The following is a 13,518-nucleotide window of genomic DNA, read 5'->3' as shown; positions in this document are numbered from 1 at the left end:
GCAAATATTTTCTTCTAGTCTCTGATGCCTCTTTTCTTGGTCACAGTGTCTTTGAAGGGGCAAAAGTCTTAACTTTTAATGAAGTCCCATTGGTTGTTTTTTTTCTTTAATATTTTGTGCTTTCTTTTTTTTTTTTTTTTGGTTGTATTTGAGAAATCTTTGCCAAATCTAAGGTCAGTAAGATTTTCCTTTATGATTTATTCTATATGTTTTATAGGTTTAGCTATTTCATGGAGGCCTATAATCTGTTTCTGGGCTGAGTCTTGAAAGGTGACCAGCCCAGCAAAGGAACAGGAGAGAGCATTCTAGGCAAGAGGGACCAGAGGCGTGGGAGCCTCGGTAGTTCAGGGGGAGGTAGGTATTCCTGAGACTAGCACACAGGGTGTGAGGGAGCAAGAAGGGTGAGATCCCTCCCACTGGAGACGTGGCCGAGGGCTGGGAGTGCCGGGCTACAGAGTTTGCACTTTATCCCAAGGGCCGTGTGGAGCTGGCCATGCACGTTGACCGGAGGCGTGGTGCCAGCGCTTCAGTTGCCTTATCAGCAAAATCAGGGGCAGGAGAAGGAGTACAGGAGCTAAGGAATGAAAACGTGTTCCATCAGGGCCAGGGCCCCCCTCTTCTCCTGCTTTTTTGTGGATGGGGGCACCCAGCCCTCCCGGGAAGGCCATGATAAGCAACCCCTATTAAATGCTAACATTTCCTGGTGACCGTCTTACTGCTTTGGGGAGCTCTTTTGTTCCCTCTCTCTTTTTTACTTTATTTTTATTTGTATTAAGGTACAGTTAATTTACAACGTTGTGTTAGTTTCAAGTGGACAAAGTGATCCAGTTATACATATATAATATGGGGAGCTCTTTGATTAGGAATGTTCATCTTTTGTCTGTTACACGTGGAGCAAACGTTTTCCTCCCATCCTCCTGGTGGGGTTTCAACCTTCTTTATGAGGTCTCTCACAACCCTGAAAGATTCAGTGTTTGGCAGCCCAAACTGAGGATGGTTTTCACGACTTGGGCTCGTCTGCCTCGCGGAGAGGAAGGCTGTGGTCCATTTAGGCTGCACATCACTACTGCGCTCCCCATGCTACCCCCCGCCCCACACCCGCTGGGTCAAGGTCTGTGTGGGGCATGGGTGCGGTCAGGACACCCTGAGTGACCCTGTTTACCCGGAGGGGGGGGGTCCATCGATTCTCCTGGAATACCGGTCCAGCCGAAGCTAGAGGCCGCCCACCCCCCAACCCCGTGTTCCCCCAGCCTCAGCGGGGGCCTCGCCTCTGTTTTTCACTTTGGAGCCTCGAGAGCTGCAGCCCGGGCCCCTCCCTGCCGTCCAAACCACTTCTGTTTTCCAGGCAGGCGGGCGGGCCGCGCCTTCGGAATGCTGAGTCTCCGTTTCCACGTTGCCCTCGCGCAGCTGCGTTTCTGCTGTGTCATGGTTGGGAGGGGGCACTGGCGGAGACAGGAAAGGCAGATTTTGCTGAGTCACCAGCTGCTTCCTCAGCCTCCAACGGGGTGCTTGGTGAAAGGGCAGCTTTCACATCTGGCAGGAGGAAGCGAAACTTCTAGAAAAGGGTAGAAGCTTCCCACTCAAGTGTTTGCACAGCGTTGGCAAAGCCCTGTCCCATACATCTCAAAATGGATTTGTCCAGGACTGAGCTGCTGAGGTCCCCCACTGCGGTAAACTGACAATTCCATCCTCCCACTTGGCTGAACCAAAATCTTTGGAGTCATCCTTGACTTCTCCTCTTTCTCACATCCCATTTCCTGTTCTTCGGACATTCTTGGTAGCGCTGCCTTTAAAATATTAATGTCCTAGGCCACTCCTCTCCCCGTCCTTTCCAAGCCACCATCGTCTCTCCCTGGATTTGTGCAGTAGGTAGCCTTCTGCCCATGTCCGGTGTCACCCATAGCAACCAGTGATTGATCCCCGGAAACCCCAAGTGAGACCCCAGCACTCCTCCCCTCCAAGCCCTGCAGTCTCCCCTACTCGCAGAAGGTCCTTGCAGTGGCCTGCAGGCCCTACAGGCTCTGTTCCCATCTCTTCTGCTCCCATCTTCTGCCCCGTCCCCTCCCACTCACTGCTGCAGCCACACTGGCCTCCATGCTGCTGCCTGTCCCTGCCGGGTCTGTGCCACCTGGGGCCTCAGCTGTGCCTTTTCCCTGCGGCCCCAAAACAACGTCCCACCCCCGACATCTCCCAGCCTGTATGGCCCACCCTGACCTGACTCTGATTTAGCATCACGATCGCTGAGTGCTTCTCACACTTCATGTCTCTCTGACTTCTCCTGCCAGGTCTCTTCTGCCTCCAGCCTGGGAAAGTTCTCTCCTTTTAAGGGCTCCTGTGACTAGACTGGGCCCACCCAGAGACTCGAGGGTGATCTCCCTACTTTCAGGTCTGTAGCCTTAATTACATCTGCAAAGTATGACCCTATTCGATGGTAATAGAACATATTCACAGGTTGCAGGGATTAGGCAAGGACATCTTCGTGGGACCGTGATTCTGCCCACCACAGATAAACACCCACCTCCTGGGTCTGGGGAGGATGACACGTGACCATGCTTGGGAGAAGGCTTGGCTCAGAGCAGACCCCAGTGTTTCTTTCCGATTTCCACTCACATTTGTCTCTGGTGCCCCCTGCCCCCTTTCTGGATCATGTCCCCAGGCCCAGACTTCATTAGGACCCTGAGCACCCACATTCTGTCAAGGTGGGCTTCTAGCCTCTTCAGCTTCGTACCTCCAGCGCACATACAGAACTGGCCCGTTTCAGCGGCTCAAGCATTTGACTCTGAAAGGAAATCCCAGAGAGAGGGTGGTGGGTTCTCTGATGCAATAAAGCTGTAACGCTGGGAAATGGCAGGAAGGGTCTCTCTATCCATCCCTGTTCTGCTTCCCAAAGCTGTCGTGGCAGATACCACAAGCACAGTGGTTTGAAACAACACAGATTTATTCTCTGGAGTTCCGGAGGTCAGAAGTCCTGAAATGGGTGGGCAGGGCTGCGTTCCTTCTGGAGTTCTAGGGGAGAATCTACTTCCTCGCCTTTTCTAGCTTTTGGAGGGTGCCTGCTTTCCTTGGCTCGTGGCCTCTAACTCCATCTTCAAAGTTAGCAGCACAGCATCTTCCAATCTCTCTGTGTCCTGCTTCCCTTATCACATCACCTTCCGTACCTGTAACCCTCCAGCCTCCCTCTTATAAGGACTTTCCTGATCACATTAGGTCCATGAGGATAATATAGGATAATCTCTCCACTTTAAGATTCTTAATTTAATCCCATCTGCAAAAACCGTTTTGCCATGTAAGGTAACATATGCAGAGGTTCTGGGGATTAGGATGTGGACATCAGCCTACCACAGGAGGAGAAAAATACCATTCAAATCACTCCAGTTGCTTGAGGACAGGGAAGCGGGGGAAGTCAGGAAGCTGAATCAGCACAGAGAAGGGCCACAAGCTCAACACTGGGACAGACGAGACACTAGATCAACTCTGACCCGGCCTCCTTTGCCCTGGGGTCGTCTGGGACAGAGGGGTGGTCTCTTCTTACCAAGTCAGGGGCTCCCAGGGAAGAAGCTGGAATGAGTAGCAAACCTGGACTGGGAGCCAGGAACTCTGGGTCACTGAAGGCTCTGTGTCCTACGGGGCACAGCCTGGGGAAGTCACTCCCCTCTTGGGCCCTCTGCTCCCACATGTTAGGTACGAAGATGTCAGATCACACGAGCTTTACCTTCTGGGGTTTCTGAACGGACAGGCTGATGGGAAGCATTCAGACATTCACACTTTTATCCTCTAAACTCCTGGAGGACAGATTAGCCCCCCTGTAAGAAGGCATGTGGTGTGAGGGTCAGGAGTATGGGCTGAGGCTTCAGAGTGCCATGGTTTGAATCCTGGCTCTGTTATCACTAGCTGTGTGACTTGGGAAAACGACTTAACCTCTCTGTGCCTTAATATTTACATAAACAAAACGCAGATGAAAATGACAGAGCTGTTGCCAGGATTAAATGCAATCTTGCACATAAAGGTTCTACACATAGTAAGTGTTCAATAGTTTGGCTCAGATCACAATTTGTAATTGTAGCTTGATTCCAGCCCTTTCTGGCAGCCTAGCAATATTATCCTGTTTACCAGAAAGAGATCTTGTGACAACTATTTATTTATTCATTCATTCATTCAATGTTGTCTGCTACTTGCCAGGCATGGTTCCAGTCTCTGGAGATTTCACAAAACAAAGCAAAGCCCCTGCCCTCCTGGAACTTACATTCTAATGGGGGCATCTGTTTCTAATAGTTGTTCTTTCTAGAAAGTTCTTGGCAACTCTTTTTTGAAATCTTTTAGCAGCTCCAGTTCTAGGTCTGACCTCTGTGAATCTTGTGAACCAGTATATGCCACCCTTTGTAGAATGAGCCTTTCAAGGACAACCCTGGAGATGACTTCTGGGCTATAGTGGGGTAACCATGTTCCTTCGGGTGGTCTTCCCCTCCACTGCATTCTGGCGGATGACACTGCACCTTAAATTTTGAAATCTTTGTGCCAGACTGCTTGGGTTCAAACCCTTAACCTCTCTGCCTCAGCTTCCTCATTTGTAAAATGGGGACAATAACAGTACCAACCTTATGGAGTTATTATGAGGATTTAATCAGTTAATACACGTGTTCAGTACAGCGTCTGGCGCACAGTAAGTGCTCAGTGAATATTAGCTGTTACTATTGCTGTCACTGTTCATTGAAGCAGAAGGTGGGTATATAATTTATACCAAGAGCTGAACTCCTTGGCATATAGCCCTTCTATCTAGAAGGCTCAGCAACCCCCAGGTCACTGGGTTGATTTGGTGACTGAAATTCAGGTCAGTGATCCTGGAAAAGTGTGGATCATGGACCAGAGCTCTGACCTTGGGCTGGATGGACACACTGACCTCCTGTACCTGCCTGGTTCTTCCAGACTGTCTCCAAACATTGGAGACTCCTATAGGCGTACAGCCGGGAAGAAATGTCTCAGCCACCATAGTCCCCCAGTCGGGGAATCCGTGCTTGACGGGCGGTCCTCAAGCCTGTACTCACATTCCTTCAGAAATGGGGCACTTGCTACCCTGTTTACAAACAACATCCTTGTAATGAGCCAAAATTACCTTTTTAGTTTGTTTTGTTTTGTTTAATCTAGAATCCAGTATTGCAACATTGGGAAGGGGCTTTAGGGAACATCCTTGCTGTTTGTTTTGTCATCTGGGCTCACCCAGTGACCTACTTATCCCCAGCCCTAAGGGATCAATCTCCTGCTGAATTAATTCCATAGTTGATCAGAGGGCCAGCTCTGTTCCAGGCCTAGTGTGGGCACTGAAGATGAGATGAATCAGACCTGATGAGTCCTGGAAGAGTGCCCTACGCAGGTAAGCAGGGAGGTGGTCTGGATGACCAGCATTGCTGTCCAGTTGGGTACCAAGTGCTAAGAAGGCCTGGAGGAGGCAGGCAGCGACTGGACTCACCCTGGGGCTTGGGTCCCGTCTTCCTGCTTTATGTATGACCTTCGGCATGCCACTTCATTCCCCAGCCTCAGTTTCGCTGTCTGTAAAATGGTAGTGATCTACCCCACAGGGTAACTGGAGGGATGAACCATGAAAACAGTGCAGTCTCTAGCACCTAGTAGGTCCTCAAGAAAAAAAAAAGGGCCCTAAGTGGACATTTAAAGGGTGTATGATGAGGCAGGCTGCCAGCTGAGGGACCCGGGAGGAGGTGATACTTAGGGAGCCGGCTGGGGAGGGGGAAGGGGGGAACTGCAGGCAGGCTCAGGGGTCGGTGAGCCCCTGACGTTGCCCCACCCTCCCAACCTCCGGCTGTGAGAAGCGCTGCCTCCCAGCCCTCTGGAACCATTCAGATCCTTGGAACGTTCAAGTCCCATCACTGGGTGGGAGGCTCTGGAAGTGGCAAGATCACACAGCTGCTCAGATTTCCAGAAGTTGTTGGTTTTTTTTTTTTTTTCTTTTCTTTTCTTTTCACGTCCTGTTTTAAATAGCTTTGTTTTCCAAGGGTCATATGACCGCTCCTCCTCCACCCCCGCAGGCCAGGGGCGGGCGGGGCGCCGGCCTCCGCGGGTGTTGCAATGTCGGGCCAGTAAGTGTGGATCGGCTGTGTGGCGGTGGCCACGTGACCCGCCCCGGGGATAAATAGACGGCGCGGTCTGGGCTCTGCACAGTCGTCCTCCCGCCTCCAAGAGCCCGTCCCAAGCCGTCGGAGCCAGCCCCGGATCCCGCACCAGCACCGCCGCAGGATGGAGCGCCCGCAGCCCGACAGGCAAGCGCGGGGCGAGGGACCGGCCTCTCCCGGGAGGGGCAGCCCCTGCCCTCCCGCCGAGCTGCCGAGATTCAGCCGGGAAGCAGGAAGCGACCTCGCTGGGCGGCCGGTCTCTTGGGCTTTGGTGTAAGGAGGAGCGGGGTTCCAGTCCCGCCCGGTGGGGCAGTCGGAGGGATGAAAGATGATTTACATGCCTGGCTCCCTGGCTCCGGGTGGGTGGCCCGATGGGAGTGTTGCCGTGGGATCCAACTTTGTTTTTGGCTTTGGACTTGTGTGTGCTTGGAGGTGGCCGTGTGCTGAATCCGAGATCCTGGGGGCTGTCCGAGGCTGGGCGAGAGTGCCTGCTTCTCTCACTAGAGCCCCCTCTTGGCCGCATCCACCTCTCACTACCTGTTGAATGCAGGAGCAGGACATCAGCGTGGCTTCTGTGTCCCCGTTTACCGATGAGGATGGCACAGTGGGGGAGGCAGCAAGGCCAGGGTTCCCTGGCTAGCTGGGATGTGAACCTTGGTCTGTCCACCTCCAAGTCTGGCTCCTTTCCTTCTCCCAAGAATTTGATCAGCACGTACAGAAGAGGGGATGATGTTTCTGGAAGAGGTGTGGGAGAGAAAGGAGAAATGACCCTTTTCTGGGAGGCGGATACAAACATAACGGCAGAAGTACTCTCCGAAAGGGACTTTTTCTTTGAGTAAAGCTGAATTTACTTAGCCTTTTAGCTCAAACACTTCTGTGATGAGCAAAATATTAGAAGGGGTCATGAGATTTGTATCTGAGCTCAACCAAGTTAATGAATTAAATCTTGGGTCTAAAAGCCAATCAGAGCACTTACAAAGTTGAATGTGAATGTGCATCCTGCCCACTGCTGCTTCTCCCAGGGTTGTGCTGCTCCCTTCTCTCCTCCATTGAGCATAACTGGTCCCAGGACTTCCCTCTTGGTTTGGGGGGGACCGTGTTACGTAGTATCTTAATGACTGAAAAGTGTGGATGGGGCTGCATCTTAAGGCAGTTGGGAACATGGCTGTTTATTAGGTGAGAGGCTGGATTTCTGCAGAGAAGCCTGATAAAAGCTGAAATCCCTTTAAGTCTTGCCGACAGACGGGGGTACCCTCAGAAGCTCAAGAACTCTGCTCAGAGCCCCCCCTTATTCACGTCCCTCCCTTCCTCTGTAGCATGCCCCAGGATTTGTCAGAGGCCCTGAAGGAGGCCACCAAGGAGGTGCACACCCTGGCGGAGAATGCCGAATTCATGAAGAACTTTCAGAAGGGCGAGGTGACCCGAGAAGGCTTTAAGGTATGTGGCCTGGTGGTACCAGCCCTAGCAGAGGGTATGTTGGGTGTGGGTGCTCCCAAGGCTCAGGGAAGTGGTTTAAGTGGGGATGGGGACCAGGGATGCTGAGGGGCCAGATGGGCATGTTCAAGGAAATCTTTTTACAGATCGTGACATTGAGGCTCAGAGAGGGGAGGTGACTTACCCGAGGTCACACAGCACATTCACAGCCTGCTATGTGGTGTTGTGGAGGGGCTGGGGCAGTACTACCATCAGCTGACCACCTAGGCTCTGCTTGGCATTTTACTTAATTTTGAATTAGTGCCTCAGTCTTGATAAGGAAGATGAGGAAGGGTAGGCTCAGAGAGATTAAGTAATTACCAGAAGGTCACACAGCCAGTAGGTAAATGGGAAAAGCCAAAATGGAACCAAGGCTGGTTTCATTTCAGAGCTTATGCTTCTGACCTAGTTCTCATCTGCCTCTGAAGGCAAGGTGGAATGTGGGTTCGAGCCCAAGCGCATCCATTTCCTAATAGTAAGATTATGGACACCTCATCTATCCTCCCTAAGGTACCTTTTTCTCATCCATGAAATGAGATGTTTCAACAGCAGGGTTTTCTTTTCTTCTTTTTTTTTTTGTCTGTGCTGCATGGCATGCGGGATCTAGTTCCCCGACCAGGGATCAAACCCGTGCTCCCTGCAGTGGAAGCTCAGAGTCCTAACCGCTGGATTGCCAGAGAATTCCCTGCAGGGTTTCCTTAAGTGCCCGTTGTACGTGAGGCACAGGTTTTGCCGTTTCCCGGTACAACTGTGAAATTCATACAAATAGAAGGAAAGCATGTGGCGAAGAACCAGGCAGGTGCTGGGTGTGAGGAAAGCCTCGTTCGGGTTGAGCTGTGGGGCTGGGGAGCTGTAGCCCTGCACTCCCGACACCCCTGCCTTTTGCTTTCGGGAGCCTCTCCCACTTCCAACATGAGAGGTGCTTCAGTGAAGGGAGATTTAAGGTGCAGCTCTAAGGGGTTGGGGCCCTGGGCTATGCCCTTGCTCCCTCGTCCCCCCCCAAAAAAAAAGCTGACATACAGTTGCTGAAATGAGGCTGGGGCAGAGGCAGTGGGGACGTGGCTGCTGGAGTATCCCATCCCCAGCCACTGTAGACTTTGGGTCTTTCTTCTCAGCCACTGAGTTCAAAGGCAGCACAAAGATCCACGAGAGGACCCAGTGCTCAGTCGGATTATGCTGATGGAGGTAGCGTTTTTTATCACCATGGCCTCTGACTCAAGTGCTAAGCGCCAGGCTGCACCTAGTGCTTTACGTGTGTCATCCTGCTGGACCTGCACACCAGCCCATTCCTGTGTGGTTGTATTATCCCTCTTTGCAGGAAGGGAACTGAGGCTTGACTTGTGCAGAGCCACTCAGACCTCGCATTGCCCAGAGAGGGCGAGTGGCTTATCCATGGTCACACAGCTGAGGACTGGCTGAGCCGGGTTAGAACCAGGTCGGTCATAGTCGAAAGCCCAGGCTGTTCTGTACCAGGCTGCCTGGCTTTCTGCCCCGGTGAGAAATGGCGCTGCCGTGAACGTTTATGGCTCAGAAATCATCTGGAAAAACCTCAACCAGAACATTTAACCTTTGTCCTCCTTCAAACTCAAACTAGAGAATTAATGTGTAACGGGAGTTCCCCGAACCAAGGAGCACTGGCCCTGTCCCCCAGCTCAGCTTCCAGAGGGGTCCTTTGGGGAGGAGAACCATGCCCTGTAGATGGCCATCCAGAGGTCAAAGGCCGGAGGTGCCTGGCATCTCCTATAAGTACTTTCATTCACGTACGTTTTCCAGAGCCAGGATGGCCCCCTTAGCCATGCCTGGGCTTGGCTCCATTTCCATTTCTTACTAGCTGTGTGACCTCCATGTTGCATACTCTCTCTGAGCCTTAGTTTCCTTTTCTGTAAAATGGGCACAGCTATGCCTTTGTTGGATTTTTCCAAGGATGAAGTGAGGCTGCGTGTTTTATCCAGTGTGATAAAAGGGTTTTAGGCCCAGACGGTGCATGATCGAATTTCTCTCTTGTGTCACTCCCTCTGGCTGCTGTGTGGAGGGGATCGGAGGGGCTGGCAGGAGGTGGGAGCCCAGCCCGGGGAGGTGACAAGGGTCCCTCTGAAGGCAGTAGTGTGAAGGGGCTGGATGGGGAGTTCTTATACCAACCCGCTCGCTCTGGTTTCAGCTGATAATGGCATCTCTGTACCACATCTATGTGGCCCTGGAGGAGGAGATCGAACGCACCAAGGAGAACCCAGTCTACTCTCCCCTCTACTTCCCGGAAGAGCTGCACCGAAGGGGGGCCCTCGAGCAGGACATGACCTTCTGGTACGGGTCCCGCTGGCAGGAGGCCATCCCCTACACGCAGGCCACCAGGCGCTACGTGCAGCGACTCCAAGAGGTGGGGCGCGCCGAGCCCGAGCTGCTGGTGGCCCACGCCTACACCCGCTACATGGGTGACCTGTCTGGGGGCCAGGTCCTCAAGAAGATCGCTCAGAAGGCCCTGGACCTGCCCAGCTCCGGAGAGGGCCTGGCCTTCTTCACTTTCCCCAACGTCGCCAGTGCCACCAAGTTCAAGCAGCTGTACCGCTCCCGTATGAACACTCTGGAGATGACCCCCGAGGTCAAGAAGAAGGTCCTCAATGAGGCCAAGACTGCCTTCCTGCTCAACATCCAGGTGAGGGTCTGGCCGCCCTGCACGGCCGCTGCGTCCCCCAGCTGCTCCTCCAGGGACATTTCACGCGGAGCAGGGGAGGTGGGGGCCGAGGGTCACGGTTAGGGGCAGGGGCTTGGGGGCCAGGGTTCTAGTTCTGCCACTTACTGGCTGGGTGATGTTGGGCAAATCCCTTAATCGCTATGTACTTCAGTTTCCCTATCTGTAAAATGGGGAAATGACATCTCGTAAGAGTTGTGAGGTTTAAGCGAATTTAAATCAATCAGGTCCTAATAGCACGGCGTGGCATGGCATCAGCTGTCTAATATTAGCTATGGTTATTGTGGGTTTTGAATGTCACCATTGTGGCACTCCGTGGCAATCCTCTATGACAACATACAAGTTGCCTGTGCATTTGTGTGTAGCCAGGTTGGCACTGCAGGGGTTACGGGTGCTGCAGACATGGCCTCCGCCTTCTGGGCCTCTCAGCCCAGCCAGGGAGGCTGGATGTGTCTTTCTATAAGTGTCTCAAATCTAGGGGAAGGTGAGCTTCAAGCAAGGCCTTGCCTTGAAGGCTGACTTCTTGGGCAGGGCTGGGGGTGGGTGTGTTCCCAGGGAGGGTGAGGTTTCTTCTAATCCGGATGTTGTAGAATCCCATCGCTCTCCCTGGACCTGGAGGCCCCATGGGGACTGGGGCTCCCAGCTTATGCTCTCCCTGGCTCTTTATTCCCAGCCTGGGACCCCAGAAGAGCCTGGTCCGAGCACTCCTTAATGGAGCAATGCCCCTCCCTTGCATTCCCCTAAAAAACAACATCATCACCCACAAAACCTGGTCAGTCCTCCAAGAAAATCTGTCTTTCAGAGAGGCGGTGTAGAAAGAATGGGAGGTTTGGAGCCAGAGCCCCGTGGGAGGGTTTGCTGGTGCTGCCTGACCTCTGGGTTAGCCTTGGCCCCAGGCACTGAATCTCTGGGAGCTGCAGTTTTCTCATCTGTAAACCCTGGCTAATGAATACCATGGACCACACTTACCAGGGGCGAATCTCACCAAGAGAATGGAGTGCCTGCTAGGGTACCACCCGTGACATAAGTTGCAGAGGGATGCAACGTAAGGGCGTGAGTGGCCACGGTGAGCCCTGAATTCAGGGTGGCTATTACTGGGGAGTATTGTCCCCCAATACCCGCAGGCAGGCGGGTCAGATGGACTTGTGACATCTTATCTCTTAAGCTGGATGAAAGGTCCATGGATGTTCAGTATCTTTTCCTGTGATTCTGGTATGTCCTAATGTTTCACAACCACACCTCAAACCTCCCTTCATCTGGCCGGTCCCCACCTCTCACAGAGACACGTGTCTTTTGTCTTGCAGCTGTTTGAGGAGTTGCAGGGGCTGCTGACTCAGGACGCCAAGGACCAGAGCCCCTCGGGGGCACCAGGCCTTCGCAGGCGGGCTGGCAGCAGGGCGCAAGGTGAGGGCTTCCAGGGGGCGGCATTTGGAGGGCGTATGGTGCAGCTCTCTGGCTCCAGCACCTGTTGACTCTTCTGTCTCCTCAGTGTTTTAAATGCGAAGTCGGGTGTGGGCAGAGGGCGTGGGGCCAGCCTTCAGCGGGTGACTGCAGCCACGTGGGTGACCCCTCCACACCTCGGTCTCCCCAGTTCTAGAATCAGGGGAGTTGGGCTCGTTCTAGGTCACTGGCTCGAAAGGAAGACTTGCACACCGAGGACCCTCAGAAGTCACGGCAAAGCCCTCTCCCCTCTTAATTGAGGTTCCTTTGGGGGCCTTTTAATGGTTCCCAGGCAGAGACGCCCTGACATGGGGCAGGGAGCCCAGGACAGCTGCTAGCTCTTCCCCCGCCATGGACGCAGGGAAGACATGTAACCTCGGGGTCGTGTCTCGTGTTAGTCCCTCCCTCACACTTCTCAGACAGCTCTCGACGGGGTGGCTGTGCTGAGAGAACATCTGAGAGACTTCCCAAAGCACCAAAGTGCTCCACCAAATGTCCCCTGACACCCCGTGGTGGCAGTGTGGCTTTGGGAGTTGGGGGAGGGGAGGGGTGAGGCTCAGCCACCTGCTTGGCAGGTCACCTCAGGTCCTGGGGCCACCCTTGCCCGCCTTCCCTGCGGCTTTCTCATGTGTGCTAGGCCCACGTCGACCCCTCTGTTGGCGGGATTGAGCCCGGGAACGTTGGAATGTGGCCAGTCCTAGTGGGATTGGCTACCTGGTGGGGGTGAGGGGACTTGGCCCTAACGCACTGGTTCTCAAAGTGTGGTCCCCTGGGTATCCCTGGAGGGTACTTCCTCACAATGTAGCCGAAAATGGAAGACTGGAGAGCTTGGAGAAGTAGTAAGCTCCCTGTCTTCGGAGGTATGTAAGCAGTGGCCAGAGGGCTACTGGTTTGCATTGAGCGGGACTGTACTAGACCCTGCTGAGGCCCCTCTGCTTTGTCTTTCTGTGATGTCAGACAGGCCCACCTCTGTCCTCCTGGTGTTGACACTGTCCCCTTTCTCTTTCAGACTCTGCTCCCACAGAGGCGTCCGGGGGGAAGCCCCAGCTCAGCATCCTCTCCCAGGTGCCGCTCATGCGATGGGTCCTCACGTTCAGCTTTCTGTTGGCAACGGTCGCCATGGGGCTTTACTCCCTGTGAATGTAAGCATGCTGGCTCCTGGCCGTGAACTCTTTTTGGAGAGGGACAGTCTCTTGGCTGACTTCCCTCCCTTGGGCAGGGGGAGTGGGAGCAGCTGTTGGGGTCCCTGCGTCCCTCTCTCTCTGGAAGAAAGGAGTCTGCGGCATCTCCCCCAACCAAAAGCACGTCCAGCCAATGACCTGAACTTTAGAGTGGGACGTGGGGTCCTGCCGAGCCCCGAGGGCACCCTCCCCACCCCGTTCCTGCAGCAGAGCCCAAAAGATGTAGCCAGAAGCGACCGCTGTCGTGAACCTCCAAGTGCCCTGGGTCCCCTGTCTCCTTGTTGACATGCTGTGACCGCCTGCCCCCTGGGCCATGGCAATTTTTGTATAAATATGCAAAGATGTTGTGTCTCGTGTTTCCATCTTGCTTTTGTTGGAGCCGCTTTTCATTCCTGACTCGGCCTGAGCTGCGGTATTTTGTTGTGTTCTGTTTTGTTTTCGTAACAGGGTTGGGGTGGGAGGGAGGGGTTTAACAGCACTGTGGCCTTGGTCGCTAACTTTCATGTGAAATAATAAACTACATGGCTTAATAGTAACCTGAAGTGTTTTTCTTGGGCTCTGTTACCTTTGGGGAGCTGACTTTTCCTCACTTGTTTCTTGAAAGCCTGGTGGGGAG

General features: G+C 53.5%; 1 protein-coding gene across 1 annotated transcript; it reads left to right on the top strand.

Annotated features, from left to right (window-relative positions):
* Positions 1 to 6,153: 6,153 nt before the first annotated feature.
* Positions 6,154 to 13,356, top strand: HMOX1 (heme oxygenase 1). The gene is made up of 5 exons (XM_081249445.1): positions 6,154 to 6,269; positions 7,439 to 7,559; positions 9,754 to 10,245; positions 11,586 to 11,685; positions 12,731 to 13,356. The coding sequence occupies exons 1-5, from the start codon at positions 6,247 to 6,249 to the stop codon at positions 12,859 to 12,861; spliced, it is 867 nt and encodes a 288-aa protein (XP_081105571.1). The 5' UTR covers positions 6,154 to 6,246; the 3' UTR covers positions 12,862 to 13,356.
* The last annotated feature ends 162 nt before the right edge of the window (positions 13,357 to 13,518 follow it).

The sequence above is a fragment of the Mesoplodon bidens genome (assembly GCF_964165515.1).
Source record: "Mesoplodon bidens genome assembly, chromosome: 11".
NCBI lineage: Eukaryota > Metazoa > Chordata > Mammalia > Artiodactyla > Ziphiidae > Mesoplodon > Mesoplodon bidens.
The sequence above is the reverse complement of the archived record's forward strand: the minus strand, read 5'-3'. Positions and strand labels throughout refer to the sequence as shown.